Here is a 19,171-nt window from a genome sequence, read left to right on the forward strand (position 1 = left end):
TTTTTTTGAGACAGAGTCTTGCTCAGTCACCCAGGCTGGAGTGCAGTGGCACGATCTCAGCTCACTGCAAGCTCCGCCTCCTGGGTTCACACCATCCTCCTGCCTCAGCCTCCCGAATAGCTGGGACTACAGGTGCCTGCCACCATGCCTGGCTAACTTTTCTGTATTTTTAGTGGAAACAGGGTTTCACCGTGTCAGCCAAGATGGTCTCTATCTCCTGACCTTGTGATCAGCCCGTCTCGGCCTCCCAAGGTGCTGGGATTACAGGCATGAGCCACCGTGCCCGGCCTATGGTAATAATTTTATCTTTAGAGGAGGGGAGTATAAAAATGATCTGCTCTGTGTGTCAAACATGATCCATTCTACAAATATCTCCTAAATGCCAAGTTGGGATAAACACTAGGTATGTGGGAACTGAAAGAGGCATCAAATGGGAGTCAGAGATGGCCCCAGAAGGAGGTGATCCTGGAGTTGAGAGCTGAGCAGTTGTTAGCCATAGAATCATAGCCACCATTTCTCAAGGGCCTGCTCTCAGCCCCACTTCATGCTAGTAGTTGGGGACCCTAAGATACATAAGAGCCTTCTTACCCCACTTGTTATGATAGAGCAAATATCCCTGCTCTCACCGAAGGCCCACTTGTCTATTGGTACTCCAGATCCTGTCCTTTCGTGATTCATCCACGACTTTGCTCTTATAATTGAGCCCTCTATTTCTGTGTCAGTTTCTCCTTTGGTGCATCCCCATCAGCCTATAATATGCCCTCCCTTAACTGCCACCTCATTTTTCTGCTCTCATTCGTAGCAAAACTTCTTTGTTTAGAGTTTAGAGACAATGTCCCACTCCATCAACTCCTGTTCCCTTGGCAGTCCAGTCCAATCAGGCTTCCATCTTACTACACTTGGTTTTGTCAGAGTCACCAGTGACCTCCCTCTTGCCAAATCCAGTAGTCACTTACCTGTTTATCTCAACCTCTCAGGCTCTTTGGATGACTTTGCTGTTCTGCTGTACTTTCAATGTAAGAGTCCCCAGGCTCTGTCCTCTGTCCTTTTCTCAAACTATCTCCAGTGTTGATAGCATCCACTCTAACTACCATCTCTATGCTGACAACACCCAAGTTTACATTTATAGCCCTGACCTTCTCTGAGCATAATTAATAGACATCTCAAAATCAATGTCTAAAATGGAATTCTTGTTTCAGCCACCTCCAAATCTGCTCCTCTTCCTATCTTTCCATATACCAAGTGGCATGATCATCACACAGTTGCTCAAGCCAATAATCTAGGAGTCTCTTTGATTCCTCTTTCCCTTCCTTCCTACCCCCTTCTGATCCATTACAAGTCCAGTTTTCCATTTTTTTTTTTTCTTTTTTTTTAGACATGGGATCTCACTATGTTGCCAAGGGTGGAGTGCACTGGCCGTTCACAAGTGCAGTAATCCCATCACTGATCAGCATGAGTTTTGACCTACTCCATTTCTGACCTGGACCGGTTCATCCCTCCTTAGGCAACCTGGTGGTGCCCCACTCCTGGGAGCTCACCATACTAATGCTGAACTTAGTGTGGACACCAGATTAGCACAGCACACTACAGCCCAGAACTCCTGGGCTCAAGTGGTCTCCCGCCTCAGCCTCCTGAGCAGCTGGGACTACAGGTGGGCACCACCTCCATGACCAAACACTGACATCTCCTTCTTGGACAGCTCTTTTAGATTTATTTTATTTTATTTTTTGAGACGGAGTTTCACTCTTGTTGCCCAGGCTGGAGTGCAATGGTGCGATCTCGGCTCACTGTAACCTCCGCCTCCCAGGTTCAAGTGATTCTCCTGCCTCAGCCTCCTGAGTAGCTGGGATTACAGACATGCACCACCACGCCCGGCTAATTTTGTATTTTTAGTAGGTTTCTCCATGTTGGTCAGGCTGGTCTCAAACTCCCAACCTCAGGTGATCCACCCACCTCAGCCTCCCAAAGTGCTGGCATTACAGACATGAACCACTGCTCCCAGCCACAGCTCCTTTAGATTTCTAACTGGTGTCTCTGCACCCCTCTGGCCCTTTATAATCCATAAGGAACCAAATGGTTTACTTTAAAAACATGTATCAGATCATATCAAGTTCCAGAATAAAATCCAAACTCCTTTCTGCTGTCTTCAAGGCCCTATCCCTCTGTCCTCGTGTCACTGCCCATGTGGTATCACTGTGGTCACCCTGCCTTCAATTTCCTTCTAGCACTGTCGGGCTCTTTCTTGCCTCAGAGCCTTTCAATCTTCCTATGGCTGGCTCCTTTCAGACATTTCGTTTTCAGCTCACATTTGTCTTTTGGTTTTCCATAGCACTCACCACCGTCTAAAATTATAATAGTTAACAACTTTATTACTCATTTCTTGTCTGCCCATGTAAAATGGAAATTGACAGCAAGGACTTGGTTCTGTCCTGTTCACCATTTTACCCCTAGTTCAGAGATCAATGCCCAACACACACTGGGCACTCAGTAAACACTGTGGAATAAATAGATTGGGCCATGAAGCTCCCAGTCTTCAGTTCGTACAGACAAGGGACAGAGGTGCAGAGACTGTAGCAGAAAAGCTCCAGTCCTCCCAAAGCTTATGGCAAGCTCCCGACCTGATAGAGTGCTGGTGGAGGCTCTCCTATCGGCAGACGCCCTACACCCAGCCTTGCCTCTCTCTCCAGCCTCCTCCTGGCTGGAGTCTGAGACCTGGGTGTCCTCAGCCCCTACTTGGGTGAAACAGTTGCTCAGACTGAAGGGTGGAATGGGTGGGTTGGGTGGGCGGACCAACTTCCTTTAGGAAGCGTTCAAGGCCTGAGGTGGCTGTCGGTGATGCCGCCTTGGTTGGGATGGGCAGCCTAGGGCAGGGCTGCGGGGGCGGCGCAGGGCGGGACGGGTGGGGTTGACTCCGCCCCCTGGCGCAGCTGTAAATAGGTAAATAGAAGGTGATTGTGGTGTAGCGATGTCCCGATACCCGCCTGCGACGCCGTGGTGGCTGGTTTCCTGTCTGTTCAGTAGAGAGTCTAGACCCCACCCAGTCTTCATGTACAACCGACCGCAGACTGAGATGGAACAGGAGGCTGGGGAGCTGAGCCGATGGCAAGTGGCGCACCAGGCTGCCCAGGTGAGTCAGGTGTCAGCTCCTGGCAGGCCGGGGGCGGGCCCATGCTAGGGGGCGGCGGGGAGGGGAGGCCGTGTAGGAGACGGGAGGCAGAGGGAAGCAGAAAGCCGAGGGGTGGAAATCCGAGGGGAGGGGTTGCAAAGGAAGGAATGGGAGATTGGGGAGGGGTTGCAAAGGAAGGGATGCGAGATTGGGGAGGGACTGGAAAGGGAGGGTTGTGAGATTGAGGGTGTAAATCATACGTCGTTTATTTCAATAATGTTCGCCCAGCAGTAGAGCTTGTGTTGGGTGCATCCAGGGTAAGAGGGTTCCAGGCAACTTTCTGGCCAGGGACTTGAGTAGGCGGGACAACAAAGACCAAGTCAGGAAGTGAGCAGGAAATGGCAGGAAAAAAAAAAAGTTAATTGGAGCCCTGCTACGTGGTAGGCTTTTGCCAGACTGTGGAAATACAATGATGAATTTACCATGAAACAGATCTATATAATATTTTATTAATAAATCGTTAGCTGAATGATTGGAATTGTACAGCGTTACATGAAGGAGAAGTCAGGGGCGCATGGGAGCAGATATCAAGGGTGTTTGACCCGGTTTGGGAGGCTTAGGAGACAGCTAAGACTGTGTTCTGGGACTAGAGAACCGGTCAGGTGAAGGGTTCCCAGGTCTGAGACCACAGGCTGTATGCTTCCTCTTAGGAGGAACTGAAAGACCAGGGCCTAGACAGTGATGGGAGGGTGGCTCCAGGGACACATTGAGATCATTCAGGGATTGTTTATTCCAAGAGCAGTGGGAAGCCATTGATGAGTTTAAACATAATCTGTCTCAATTAGATTTGCATTTTCAAAGGAGTGTCCTGGTGGATGTGGGCTGGATTCAAGGCAATAGTTAGAAAGCTTTTGTGATAATCCAGGTGAGAATTCAAATGGCGGCCTACCTAGAGAAGTGAGAGTGGAGATGGAGAAGCTAGATGTATCATCGATTGTGGAGATGTTTTGGAGGCAGGGACCACAATCATTGGTCCCAAGTGGTGAGGGAGACATCTAGAGTAACAGATTTCTTGCTTGCACAATTGAGTGACGGCAGTGATATTTTCTGAGCGAGAAAGAAGGGTGAGAAGGACTAGGTTAATCCGTTGTTTGGGGGAGGTGGGCAAAGATGACAGTGAATTTTGGACACAGTCCATTGGAAGAACCCGTGGGCCATCCAAAAGGACCCAAACAGTAGGTAGCTGGAAAATTCAGGAGCCATCTTCGCCAGAGCTATAGATTTAGGAATAGTTGTACTATAAACAGAAACAGATCCACTGGCATGGGGAAGTTTGCCCAGAGAGAGTAGAGAAAGAGAAATCTGCAAAAGAGACTGTGAAGGAGGGGGTCTGAGAAAAAAGAAGGAGAAAAGGTCGGAAAGTGTGTCCATGCGTGTGAGAGGCCAAGGGAAGCATTATAAGAAGGGTGTGGCCAGTGGTCGTATAATCTCCTGAGAGGTCAAGTCAGGAGTCTGGAAAGTGCTGCTGGGTCATAGTGGGATGGAAGTTGTCAGTGGTGACCTTTATGCAAGCTGGCTCTGTGGAGAGACGGAGGCCAGAGCGAATTTGGGAGAATCATAAGGCAAAGTAGTGGTGAAGGCATGTTTAGACAACTTAATTTGCCATGAAGGACTGGGAAAACGAGAGGGCCATTGCTGAGAGTTAGGAAAGACAGGCTGAGCACCCAAGAGGTGCCCACACAATAGTCATTTACCTAGTTCCTATTATATGTCTGTCTTATGCTAGTTGCTGAGCATATAGTGGTAAATAAAAGTGATAAGGCCAGGCACGGTGGCTCACACCTGTAGTCCCAGCGGCCTAGGAGGCTGAAGCAGAAGGATCGTTTGAGCTCGGTTTTAGGCTGTGGTGCACCACAATCACACTTGTGAATAGCCACTACACTCCAGCCTGGGCAACATAGTGAGATCCTGTCTCTAAAATTATTTAAATTAAAAATAAAACAAGATCTTCCCAACTCTTCTAGAGTTTTTTTTTAAAAAGAACATTTTCCTCTATAGCCAAAACCACATAATCAAGTGTATCAAAATTGTATATATGTGTGTGTGTGTGTGTGTGTGTGTGTCTGTATATATATATATATATATATACACTTTTTTTTGAGACAGGGTCTTGGCGCTGTTGTCCAGGCTGGGGTGTAGTGGCGCGTCTCGGCTCACTGCAACTTCTGCTTCCCAGGTTCAAGCAATTCTCGTGCCTCAGCCTCCCCCCAGGTAGCTGGGATTACAGGCGTGTGCCACTCCACCCAGCTAATTTTTTGTATTTTCAGTAGAGAGGTTTTGCTATGTTTGTCAGGCTGGTCTCAATCTTCTGCCCTCAAATGATCTACCCGCCTTAGCCTCCCAAAGTGCTGGGATTACAGGCGTGAGCCGCCACGCCCAGCTGATAATTCCTTTAAATCATCTTAGATGCAAGCCTTATTCAAATGCCCCTAGCTATTCCTAAAATGTACTTCGTAGCTGGTATGTCCAAACCAGAATTTAAGACCATACACTGTATCTGGTGATTATGTCCCTTGAGTCTCTGAAATTAGAATAGTTTTATTTTTTCATGATTGGGATTCAGTTTTTCATGATGCTAACTTTTGTCTTATAGAATGTTCCTTTCAGATATATCAGATTGCTTCCTCATGATAGCATTTAGCTTTATCTTCTATCACTTGTATTACCTTTAAGTTATGAGTAGAACTTACAGCTTAACTGGATTCAAGATTTTTGGCAAGAGTGCCTCATGCCTCATGCAGGTTTTATCCTGCATAACAACAGGAGACACACCTGGCTACCATTTGGTGATACTTGTATTAAGGTAGTGAAAAGCCTCATTGATCTCTCTATTGAAATTTACCTTGCGGTCAGAAAGTAATCTCTGTGATTCTGCTTTGTGTGTATCCAATGTCCAGTTCCCTACCAGCCATTCACCTACTGGTTTTAACACCACATTTAAATTTTTCCTCAATTAAATTTCCTTAGGGGTGGCAAAATACATTTTCTTTTCCTTTTCTTTTCTTTTTTTTTGAGACAGAGTCTCACTCTCTCCCCCAGGCTGGAGTGCAGTGGCACGATCTTGGCTCACTGCAACTTCTGCCTCCCAGGTTCAAGCAATTCTCGTGCCTCAGCCTCCCGAGTAGCTGGGATTACAGGCATGCACCACCACGCCCAGCTAATTTTTTGTATTTTTAGTAGAGACAGGGTTTTGCCATATTGGCCAGGCTGGTCTTGAACTCCTGACCTCAAGTGATCCACCTCGGCCTCCCAAAGTGCTGGGATTACAGGCGTGAGTCACTGGACCTGGCAGAAAAATAAATTTTGTAATTCCACCATTCATTCTACATTTATTAGTTTGCATTCTTCTGTAAAGTAGGAATTAATATTTAACTGCAATCATCTGGTAATTTTGAAATTTTTTTTCTTTTAGAGGCAGAATAAATGCTTAATTTAATCACTTCAATTAGTAATGTTCAAAGTTAGGATAAGAGCTCAGCTTTTGTGACTTGAGGTTGCAGTGAGCCATGATCATACCACTGTATTCCAGCTCAAAATGAGCCGTGATTGATTGCACCACTCACATCTCAGCCTCTGGAGTAGCTGGGACTACAGACACTTGCCACCACACCTGGCAATTTTTAATTTTTTTTGTAGAGATGGGGGTCTCACCATGTTGCCCGGGCTGGTCTTGAACTCTGGGCCTCAAGCTATCCACCTGCTTCATAGTCTCAAAATGTTCAACCTGTGATAGTCTTGATAGGTTTTGTGTTTCTAGGAATTTGTCCATTTTATCCAGGTTATCCAGTTTGTTGGTGTGAAATTTTTCACAGTACTGTATTATAATGTCTCCAATTTCATTTCTCATATTTAATCATTTGAGCTTTTTCTTTTTCCTTAGTTGATCTAGCTAAATGTTTGGCAATGTTGTTAATCTTTCCTAAGAACTTAATTTCATTGATTTTTCTCATTCCTTCCTTCTGCTGGTTTGGGGTTTAGTGTATTTTTCTAGTTCTTTAAGGTATAAAGCTATGTTGTTGGTTTGAGATCTTTTTTATTGTAAGCATTTAAACCAGTAGATTTTCCCCTTACCACTGCTTTTGCTGTATCCCATAAGATTTGGTAGCTATGTTTTCATTTTTTATTGGTCTCTAAGTATTTTCTAATTTTCATTGTGATTTTTTTATTTGACCCATTGTTTCAGAGAGTGCTGTTTAATTTCCAGAGATTTGTAAATTTTCTAGTTTATCTGGTTGTGGGTCAGAGAATATTCTTTGTATGATACCTTATGATACCTTTTTTTTTTTTTGCTTTTTTTCTAAAAGCGGCAAGGGAAAAGTGTCTTTCTTTTAAAATCTATTGAGACTTAATTTGTGATCTACTATCCATTTTTAATCCATTCTGCCAATATCTGTCTTTTGGAAAGTATTATCCATTTACTTTCTAAAGTATTTTACTTGCAAGGCAGGATTTAATTCTGCCATTTTTTTCCTCATTTCCAGTATTGTCTTTTTGTTTAATTGATTTTTTTATAGTGAAACTTACATTTCCTTATAACACAATTTCCTTTTGTGTGTGTGTGTGTGTGTGTGTGTGTGTGTGTGTATTTTTTTTTTTTTTGGAGACAGAGTCTCGCTCTGTTGCCCAGGCTGGAGTGCAGTGGCTGGATCTCAGCTGACTGCAACCTCTACCTCCCAGGTTCAAGTGATTCTCCTGCCTCAGCCTCCCGAGTAGCTGGGACTACAGGCATGTGCCACCATGCTCGGCTAATTTTTATATTTTTAGTAGAGATGGGGTTTTACCATGTTGGCCAGGCTGGTCTCGAACTCCTGATCTCAAGTGATCCACACACCTCGGTCTCCCAAAATGTTGGGATTACAGGCGTGAGCTGCTGTGCCTGGCCCCTTTTGCATATATTCTCTAGCTATTTTCTTTGTGGTTGCCATGGGGAATACATTTGACATCCTACTTATAACATTCTAATTTGAATTTATACCAGATTAACTTTAATAGCACATAAAAACTTCTGTATAGCTCCATTCCCACCTCTTTTCAGTTACTGATCTCACAAAATTACATTTTTATGCATCGTATGTCAAAAAATAAGATCATAAATTTTATGCATTCTTTTTTTTTATTTTTTTTTAATTTTTTTAATTTTTTATTTTTTTTGAGGTGGAGTCTCGCTCTGTCGCCCGGACTGGAGTGCAGTGGCCGGATCTCAGCTCACTGCAAGCTCCGCCTCCCGGGTTTACGCCATTCTCCTGCCTCAGCCTCCCCAGTAGCTGGGACTACAGGCGCCCGCCCCCACGCCCGGCTAGTTTTTTTTGTATTTTTAGTAGAGACGGGGTTTCACCGTGTTAGCCAGGATGGTCTCGATCTCCTGACCTCGTGATCCGCCAATCTCAGCCTCCCAAAGTGCTGGGATTACAGGCTTGAGCCACCGCGCCCGGCTATGCATTCTTTTAAATCATGTAGAAAACAAAAAGTGGAGTTACATACCAAAGTTAAAATAATACTCACTTTTATCATTGTCCATATATTACCCTTATCAGAAATTTTTCTTATGACGGATTTCTTCACATGGCTTCAAGCTACTGTCTAGTGTTGTTTCATTTCAACCTGAAGGACTGCAATTAGCGTTTCTTGCAGGACATGTCTAGTGGTAATGGTCTCTCAGCTTTTGCCTATCTTGGAATGTCTAATTTCTTCCTCATTTTGGAAAGACAGTTTTGCCATATATAGGATGGTTGATAGTTATTTTTTTTCCTTTAGTACTTTGAATATATCAACCCATGATCTTAGTGTCCAAGGTTTTTGATTAAAGAACTACAGGTAATTTGTGGGATCCCCTATAAGCGCTGAGTCACTTCTCTTGCTATTTTCAAGATTCTCTCTTTGTCTTGGGTTTTCAACAGTTTTATTTTTATTTTTTATTTTTGAGACAGGGTCTCGCTCTCTGGAATGCAATAAATAGCACGATCTCCGCCTCCTGGGTTCAAGCGATTCTCCTGCCTCAGCCTCCTGAGTAGCAGGGATTACAGGGACCTGCCACCACACCTGGCTAATTTTTGTATTTTTAGTTGAGACGGGGTTTCACCATGTTGGCCAGGCTGGCCTTGAACTTCTGACCTCAAGTGATCCACCTGCCTTGGCCTCCAAAAGTGTTGGAATTACAGGCGTGAGCCACCGCCCCTGGCCTCAACTGTTTTATTATAATGTTTCTTGGTATAGGTCTGTGAGTTTATCCTACTTGAATTTTGTTGAGCTGCTTGGATGTTTGTATTCATATCTGGAAGTCTCTTCAGTGGGAAGGGGAGGGGTTTGTAACACTGGGGGTTGAGTTGCCACAATGGCTGCCTACCTTGTCTGTACCTCATAATCAGAAACAGCAAATAACAATCAGGACATAGATCCCCAGTATTTGGAGGACAAGGTTTTTATTGCCCACTCTGGCTCGTGCAAGTTGCTCCAGGAACATGGGGTGTATATGGGTAGTTACTACCCACCTAAGAATTTAGGTTGACCAAAATTAACTGCAATTTACTTTCAAAGCCTTCCCTTGGAAGGTACAAGCCTTAAAACCCTGCACCGTTCCAAAAAACTTCTAACAGGCAAATGCTGCCAGTGTGATAGTTACCTTGCTGGGGATACATGTTGCTGGTGCTTCCTACCCTGCTATCTTCCTTGATATCACTTCGTGTCTCCTTTTGACCCAATCCTAATCTTTGAAAGCTCTCTTATTTTCAGGCACGAAATGTACCAGCCTCCCTTAAACCTTCCTTTTCCCAGTCTTGGAGTCAGGAAATTCTTGGTCTAACTTTTAGCAAGGAATAGAATTAGAGACAAGTCTAGGCTCTAGAGGCACGCATTGTTATTAGAGTCACAGTTGCTTCGATGGGCTATTTTACTGGACAGAGCTAAAAAAAAAATGTATTTTTACACTGTGAATTTGTATAGAATATTGCCTATTTAAATTTAGCATTATTATTATTATTTTTTTTTGAGATGGGGCCTCACTCTGTCACCTAGGCTGGACCGCAGTGATGCGATCACAGCTCGCTGCAGCTTCGACTTCCCAGGTTCAAGTGATCCTTTCCACTTCAGTTTCCTGAATGGCTGGGACCACAGGCACATGCTACCATGCCTGGCTAGTTTTTTGTTCTTTGTAGAGATGAGGATTCCCTATGTTGTTCAGGCTTGTCTTGAACTCCTGAACTCAAGCGATCCTTCCACCTGGGCCTCCCAAGGATCTAGGATCACAGGCATGAGCCACTGTGCCCAGCATTACTAACTTATTTTAAACCATATTGCTAAAAATAACACTCAAACAGAAAAGTGAATGTAAGTACAGCTTCTACAAAGTAATGAACTGTTACAAAGTAAAACCTGTGAAACTGTCATACAGGTCAAGAAATAGAAGCCCGTCCAGTGTCCCTTTCTTATCTTTCCCCATTCCCTACTCTCTAATATAACTCCTATCCTGTCGTCTGGATGTTTTGTTTTGAATTTCCCTATTTCTGTCCTGTGATGTTCCTATAATTGCTGCAAAAGTTGTAATTGCTTCAAGTTTTGCCTTCTTTCCTCCCTCCTTCCCTTCCTTCCTTCTTTCCTTCCTTCCTTCCTTCTTTGAACTCCTGACCTCAAGTAATCTGTCCGCCTCGGCGAGTCGATCTCTTCTCTTCTCTTGTCTTTGCTTCTCTTCTCTTCTCTTTCTTGTGTTTGAATGTTGTTACATTTTCCCTTGATTTGTAGCAATAATTTTCTGGTGATTTTTTTTTATTGCAATCTTCAATTTCTTTCTTGATGGTTTAGTATCTTGTATGGATACCCTATTTTAAACTTCTCTTTTGGTTGTCATATTTGAATGGATTGTTCTTTTCTGGACCATCCCAATTGAAGAGTGAATAGGAGATGATGGGGTAGCTTTATTGGTTTCTCAACTCAACAGCTCCCTCTTCTATTGCTACAGTAATGGATTTTGTTGTTGTTGTTGTTGCTTGTTGCTTGTCTGCTTGAGACAGGGTCTCACTCTGTCAGCACAGGCTGGAGTACAGTGGCACAATCTCAGCTCACTGCAACCTCTGCCTCCTGGACTCAAGTGATTCTCCTGCCTCAGCCTCCCAAGTAGCTGGGACTACAGGCACACACCACCATACCTAGCTGATTTTGTTTTTGTTTTTGAAATTTCTGAGCTCAAGCAATGCACCTGCCTTGGCCTCCCAAAGTGCTGGGATTACACAGTTGTGAGCTGCCGTGCCTGGCCTATTGACAGTTTTTAAAAACATGGTTCTTGGCTCCTATCCTATTTTAAGACCTTCTACCACCAATCTCTTTCCTACCCTTCATGCAAGTCAGTCATCGAGGGATACTGCCCCTGACTTCCAGGCAATCCCCATCCTTTTTTTTAAGAAGTGTTTTTTTCACATCTGCCTTTCCCCCATATCTCCACCAATGCTTGATCTCAGACCTGCCCAGGCAGTTTCCACTCAGGGCAGATGCTCTTCCATAGGCAAATATTTGCAGATGATGTCTAAGTTTTGCTAAAGCCAAGACCCATCTGCAGCCTCAATTCCTTCTATCTTTGTGGCTTTTTGCACCCGTTCTGCTGGTTTAGGATGTTCTTTCACTTTCACACTTATGTATAATTTGGAATTTGGGCCAGGCGCGGTGGCTCACGCCTGTAATCCCAGCACTTTGGGAGGCTGAGGCAGGCAGATCACCTGAGATCGGGAGTTCGAGATCAGCCTGACCAACATGGAGAAACCCCGTCTCTACGAAAAATACAAAATTAGCCGGGCGTGGTGGTGCATGCCTATAATCCCAGCTACTCACGAGGCTGAGGCAGGAGAATCACTTGAACCCAGGAGACAGAGGTTGTGGTGAGCCGAGATCGCACCATTGCACTCCAGTCTGGGCAACAAGAGTGAAACTGTCTCAAAAAAAAGAAAAAAATAAATTGGAGTCTGAACATTTTCTCAGAGTTTTGCTGAAGGTGTAGGTTATGGACTGTTTTATTTGTTCTCTTTGTTGCTTTGCGTGACATAAAAACCAAAAACATGTCCGAGAGAAAGTGGCATGAGTTACGGCTAGGCTTCTATGGGGCTTGTATCAGCCAGACCGCATGTGAGAAAGCCCAAGCTGGAAAATGGTCTGGAGGCAGGATATTTCAAGCAAGAGATGGAAACAGAGGGCTGGATTAGGATGGGGTCTGGGAACGAAGAGGAGGGACATGTGGAACTGGAATTTGAGCAAAAATCACCTGACTCTTTCTCCCCAAGGATAACGAGAACTCAGCGCCCATCTTGAACGTGTCTTCATCTTCTGGAAGCTCTGGAGTGCACACCTCTTGGAACCAAGGCCTACCAAGCATTCAGCACTTACCTCACAGCACAGAGATGCTGAGGTCCCCCTTGGTGTCTGTTGAGGCGCCGGGGCAGAATATGGATGAAGGAGGGCCACAGTTCAGTATGCCACTGCCTGAGCGTGGTGTGAGCTACTGCCCCCAAGCGACTCTCATTCCGTCCCAGATGATTTACTGTCAGAGAGTGTCTCCCCCTCAGCAAGAGATGACGATTTTCAGTGGGCCCCAACTAATGCCCATAGGAGAGCCCAATATTCCAAGGGTGGCCAGGCCCTTCAGCGGGAATCTAAGGATGCCCCCCAGTGGGCTGCCAGTCTTGGCTTCCACTGGAATCCCAATGATGTCCCACACTGGGAACCCTCCAGTGCCTTACCCTGGCCTCTCAACAGTGCCTTCTGAAGAAACATTGTTAGGCCCGACCATGCTTTCCACTGAGGCCCAGGCAGTGCTCCCGTCCGTGGCTCAGATGTTGCCCCCACAAGATGCCCATGACCTTGGGATGCCTCCAGCTGAGCCCCAGTCATTGCTGGCTTTAGGGTCTCAGGACTCTCTTGTGACTCAGCCGGACTCTCAAGAAGGCCCATTTCTACCGGAGCAGCCCAGACCTGCTCCACAGACAGCAGAGAAGAACTCCAGGCCTCAGGAAAGGACTGGTAGAGGGGGCTCCTCGGAGGCAAGGCCTTACCGCTGCAACTACGAGAACTGCGGAAAAGCTTATACCAAACGCTCCCACCTGGTGAGCCACCAGCGCAAGCACACAGGTGAAGGAGGTGTCAGGTGGGGTGGGGATGGAGGAGTCTCTGGGCATTCAATTTGTCCTGGGACACTGGTGGGTAATTGTTTGGGGTGAGCCTTTCCTCTTCCAAGCTTAGAACTAAGCTAGACTGGCTCCCCGACTTGCCATACAGGAGGACTAGGGTGGGCACTCCTGATTATGTTGCTGCTCCCTGGTTCCCTGGACCTTCCCTTTTGAATCCTCAACCTGGACTGCTCTGCCTCACAGAGTCGGACCCCTCCCTTCCTACTCTATTCTAAATTCCATCTCTCCCTTGTCATTCCCAGGTGAGAGGCCCTATTCTTGCAACTGGGGAAGTTGTTCGTGGTCTTTCTTCCGTTCTGATGAGCTGAGACGACATACACGGGTACACACCAGATATCGACCATATAAATGTGATCAGTGCAGCCGGCAGTTCATGAGGTCTGACCATCTCAAGCAACACCAGAAAACTCATCGGCCAGGACCCTCAGACCCACAGACCAACAGTAGAGAGCAGGACGGTCCTCCTGCTGCTGGTCCTTAGGTCAGTCTCCTCTCCTCATTCTGGCTTTTTCCTTTTTTTTTCTTTTATTTTTTGAGATGGAGTCTCACTCGGTCTCCCAGACTGGAATGCAATGGCGTGATCTGGTTCACTGTACCCTCCACCTCCCAGGTTCAAGTGATTTTCCTGTCTAAGCCTCCCGAGTAGCTGGGACTACAGGCACGTGCCACCATGCCTGGGTAACTTTTTGTATTTTTAGAAGAGACGGGGTTTCACCGTGTTAGCCAGGATGGTCTCGATCTCCTGACCTCGTGATCTGCCCACCTCGGCCTCCCAAAATGCTGGGATTACAGGCATGAGCCACCACACCCAGCCTCATTCTGGCTTTTCTACACAGATCTTACCTGCCTCTGGCTAGAACTTCTCTTCGGTAGGTGTAGGATTAGATGAAGACAGGAGGATTATGGGTCAGTGTTGAAGCCCACATGAAGTTCTGCAGCCAGTTAGAGACTCCTCAAACCTTGTCTTGGATGCCGTTAACCTCTCTGGGGCCACCTGCTTCTGCTGGAGTTTAGTCAGATGGGAATGTGGAGTACAGTAGAGATTGGGAGCTTCATTAAAAAGCTCTTGATTTCTTGTCGCTCTCCAGCTTAAAACCCTTTAATGACTCCTTTGCTTGCTACATAAAATCCAGTTTCCAGAGCCAGACTATATTCAAATCCTGAATTTGCCACTTAATATCCTTGTGACCTTGGGAAAGTTCTTGGATCACTATGCCTTGTTTCTTCTTCCAGAAAATGAAAAAACTAGTTTTGGACTGTATTGGGCATGGCACATATGGCATCAGATTCTCCCTGTCACTCACTGGCCACGTACCCAGAGCTTCTGTTTCTTCCCACCACTTCACAAACTTGGATGGAATGCCCTAGCATAGGGCATGGGATCTGGCATCCCAAGTTTCTGCTAGCAAACTTAGAAGTATGGGAAAATTTATTTATTTATTTGAGACAGAGTCTTGCTCTGTCACCATGGCTGGAGTGCAGTGGTGCAATCTCAGCTCACTGCAACCTCTGCCTCCTAGATTCAAATGATTCTCCTGAGGCAGGAGAGCCTGAATAGCTGGGATTACAAACACACACCACCACGCCCGGCTAATTTTTGTATTTTTTGTAGAGACAGGATTTCACCATGTTGGCCAGGCTAATCTCAAACTCCTGACCTCAAATGGCCCACCCACCTCAGCCTCCCAAAATGCTGGGATTACAGGCATAAGCCACGGTATCTGACTGGGAGTTAGTATTTATGGGATAAAATCTGAGGCTGGGTGCAGTGGCTCATGCTTGTAATCCCAATGCTTTGGGAGGCCAAGGCAGGTGGATCATAAGGTCAGGAGTTCGAGACTAGCCTGGCCAATATGGTGAAACCCTGTCTCTACTAAAAATACAAAAATTAGCTGGGCATGGTGGAGTGTGCTTGTAGTCCCAGTTACTCGGGAGGCTGAGGCAGGAGAATGGCTTGAACCTAGGAGGTGGAGATTGTGGTGAGCTGAGATTGCACCATTGCATTCTAGCCTGAGCGACAGAGCAAGACTCCATCTAAAAAAAAAAAAAATTTTTTTTAACTAGTGGAAAATGGGAGATAGGTGAGACTCAGGCAGATCAATTCCCCCTTTTCCCCTCCCTTTCATGAATTGCTGCATGGCACCAATTCTCCAAAACAGTACCATCAATGGGGAGACCTCCCAAGTAGCCAGTGGACACAACTACTGCGGCCTCTGCAGGGCTTGTCATGAAGCAGTGCCCAGACTGCTAAACACATCACCTTGGGTTACTTCCCTTTCTTTCCTGTTTTTCTTCCATTTTCTCACTTCCAATGCCTTGGGTTTGCACCTCTCCAAGTAAAACACCAGTACTTAGTTCTTGTTTTCAGGCTCTATTTTCTAGGTGACTGAGGGCTAGGAGGGAAAGGAGGGCCTAAGACTGGGGCGGATAAGGATGAATCCCACTGTAATTTCTGCTCCTCCCACCTTCCTTAGGTCGCTGGACTACCAAGCACCAGATATTAAGTGGCCTATCTTTCCCTGCTGTTCCCTGGGGTTAAGGGGATAATGACTATCCTGGCAAACCAGCCAGGTTGTTTAGAACCTCATATCTAGACTTGGCAGGCTGTTTTACTCTAGCAAACTGATAGAGAGAAAGGAACTTGGCCAAGCTATCAAGTGCAGAGCTAGAACGCCAACCAGGATCTGTCTGCCCCAGAGGTGGTCTCTTCCCTAAGAAGATGGTGCCTTCTATGGGTGTTTCCTGAGCCCAGGCTGCTGCCAAGCACAGATGAATCACAGCTGGTTTCTGTGCTCAAGGGACTGTCTTAATCTGGGGACTCAGAGGTCCACCTCTGTACAGTGGCCATGGGGAGGAGCCCCTAACTGGAGGGGTCAGAAAGGCTGTCATGAAGCAGTGCCCAGACTGCTAAATACATCACCAGGTAATCCCTGGGCCCAGTAAGAGTGTAACACCTGGCCCGGCGCGGTAGCTCAAGCCTGTAATCCCAGCCCTTTGGGAGGCCGAGACGGGCGGATCACGAGGTCAGGAGATCGAGACCATCCTGGCTAACAGAGTGAAACCCCATCTCTACTAAAAAATACAAAAAACTAGCCGGGCGAGGTGGCGGGCACCTGTAGTCCCAGCTACTCGGGAGGCTGAGGCAGGAGAATGGCCGGAACCTGGGAGGCGGAGCTTGCAGTGAGCTGAGATTGTGCCACTGCACTCCAGCCTGGGCGACAGAGCGAGACTCCATCTCAGAAAAAAAAGAAAAAAAAGAGTGTAACACCTAGTAATCCCTCACATTTTGAAATAAACTGAACAGGTGAATGAAGAAGGAAGAGGATTCCAGGCAGGGAACACTGGAAGTGGCAACTCTTCAGAGGAGAGGCAGTCTTCAAGTTCTGCATTCATTCAGCAAATGTTTTTTGAGCCTACAATACTGAGCGCACCAAGGCTGTCATGGTGAGGAGCATGAAGTTAACTAAAGGATGTGTCAGAGAAAGACTTCTCAAGGAGATGCCTCCGTCAGACCCGAAGGACTCATGGGTGCTAGCTGCACCTCCCATTTCTTAGACATATACCATTGGACATGTCTATCTTCTGGAAACTAGGGCATGGGCAGTAAGGATTCAGAGGTGCATGAAGGCACCCTGCCTCTGCAGAGCAGAAAGATCATAGACAACATTTATGAATGTACCCAGTGCTGCCAAGAAGAGAAGCTGGTCCTCTGCAGGTTCAAGCCTATCTGGGCCTCTGGGGAAGCCCCACAGCCCTGGCTGTGCCTGTGCCTGTCCCTGCCCTGCCACCCCTACCCTGACCCTGTCCTCCTTTGCTACCTTTGTCTGTGTTACTAGTGGCCCCAGTATACCTGGGATGGACATCCAGGTGCCCTTCATCCAAGCTCCCACGTGAGGAGAGTGGACATGATTAAAAGAACAGGGGCAGAAGGGGCTCATTTATGACCCATTCCCTAGCCCCAGGGATTGAAGTCTTGGGCACTCAAAGTTTCTTTCTACCAGGGCACCAGATCCCTTCCATGGAGCAGGCCATCTCGGGTTCACTGGGCCAGGGCTGGTCTCTGTTCCCCAGCCCACCTGGCTCACACACAGCCTCGTGGGTAGGGTCAGCAAACCAGATTGCTTGTTGTTGGAATGTAGGATGAGAGGTCTGCTTGGTGGTCTAGCATTTTCACCAAGAAATAGATGTGGAGAGGACCAGGGTGATCAGGGTGTATGATGTGCACTACAACGGTGGGCAAAACAGGCTCCTGCTCCTGTGGAGATCACAATCTAGTGGAGGGGGGATGTTACTAGAAGTGCACAAAGTGGGCCCGGTGCGGTGGCTCACGCTTGTAATCCCAGCACTTTTGGAGGTCGAAGCAGGCGGATCACTTGAGGTTAGAGGTTCGAGACCAGCCTGGCCAAAAAGGTGAGACCCCGTCTCTACAAAATACAAAAATTAGCCTGGCATATGGTGGGTGCCTGTAATCCTAGCTACTCGGGAGGCTGATGGGAGAATCACTTGAACCCAGGAGATGGAGGTTGCAGTGAGCTGAGATCTTGCCATTGCACTCCAGCCTGGGTGACTGAGCGAGATTCTATCTCAAAACAAGCAAACAAAACAAAAAAGACTTGTGAACTCTTTAGTAGATTTTGAATCCTGCCTCTGCCATTTCCTGGCTATGAGGTGTCTTGGGAAATTGTCACTCTTGCTTCTGATAGTAAAGGGGATGGTGAGATAGATTCAAGATGGAGAGATAAGGTTGAAAGTGTTTTCTTTGGCTGCAATGTAGAGATAAGATTAGAGCGAGGCTGTAAGGGAGAGGAAGGGACATAGCAGTATTTCAGGTGAGAGTCAAGGTGGCTTTGGCCAGGGTGTGAGAGTGGAGGTAGGGAGAAGTAGGAAAGTGATAGTTAACTGGATTTGGTAGATGAGGGCGAGGTCAAGGGTGACTTCCAGGTTCCTGGCTTGTGTTATAAGTAACACAGAAGAATGGATGAACTTCATTTGTTTTCCATTGATTGTGATATCTATCATAACCTGCAAGAAATATTTTGTATATCTCCAATTTAATAATAAAATGCACTCATGTTAGGAAGGTCAAAAAAAAAAAAAGGAAAAAATAAAAATAAAAATATTTATTTACCCCTAAGATCAGGCCTGTAATCCCAGCACTTTGGGATGGCAAGGCAGAGGATAACTTGAGGCCAGGAGTTTGAGACCAGCAAGATCTTGTCTCTATAAAAAATAAAATAAGAAAAAGAAGGAAAAATAATCTAATACATTTAAAGCTTTGAATTCCCCATCCTTCTTTGCAGAGGTAACCACTATACTGAATTTTGATTAATCTCATCTTAGTTATTTATTGTTTTTACCACATAATGTATCTGTTCTTAAATATAGTGATTGGTTTTATATGGTTTTGAACTTACCTTTATTCTGTTTAGAATTCATTGAACTTTTTCAATCTAAATGTTTAGTAGTCTTAATAAAATTTGGAAAAATTTTGGCATTGTTTTGTCAAATTTTGGGGTTCTCTTCCACCTTCTATTTCTGACACACAGTCTGCTCTTGAGGGAGCACTTGATATTGTCCCTCAGGTCACTGATGCCCTGTTCATTTCTTTCAGTTCTCTTTTCTTTTCTTTTCTTTTTTTTTTTGAGACTGAGTCTTGCTCTGTTGCCCAGGCTGGAGTGCAATGGCTCGATCTTGGCTCACCACGACCTCCACCCCCCGGGTTCAAGTGATTCTTGTTCCTCAGCCTCCCAAGTAGCTGGGATTACAGGTGTGCACCACCACACCCAGCTAATTGTATTTTTAGTAGAGACTGTGTTTCTCCACGTTGGTCAGGCTGGTCTTG

General features: G+C 46.1%; 1 protein-coding gene across 1 annotated transcript; it reads left to right on the forward strand.

Annotated features, from left to right (window-relative positions):
• The first annotated feature begins 2,994 nt into the window (after nucleotides 1-2,994).
• Nucleotides 2,995-17,258, forward strand: KLF17 (Kruppel-like factor 17). The gene is made up of 4 exons (XM_011945925.1): nucleotides 2,995-3,127; nucleotides 12,427-13,270; nucleotides 13,572-13,810; nucleotides 16,634-17,258. Exons 1-3 carry the CDS (start codon nucleotides 3,047-3,049, stop codon nucleotides 13,808-13,810), a joined length of 1,164 nt encoding a protein of 387 aa, XP_011801315.1. The 5' UTR covers nucleotides 2,995-3,046; the 3' UTR covers nucleotides 16,634-17,258.
• Nucleotides 17,259-19,171: the final 1,913 nt, after the last annotated feature.

Source organism: Colobus angolensis, unplaced genomic scaffold (genome assembly GCF_000951035.1).
Source record: "Colobus angolensis palliatus isolate OR3802 unplaced genomic scaffold, Cang.pa_1.0 Scaffold106, whole genome shotgun sequence".
Classification (NCBI taxonomy): Eukaryota; Metazoa; Chordata; class Mammalia; order Primates; family Cercopithecidae; genus Colobus; species Colobus angolensis.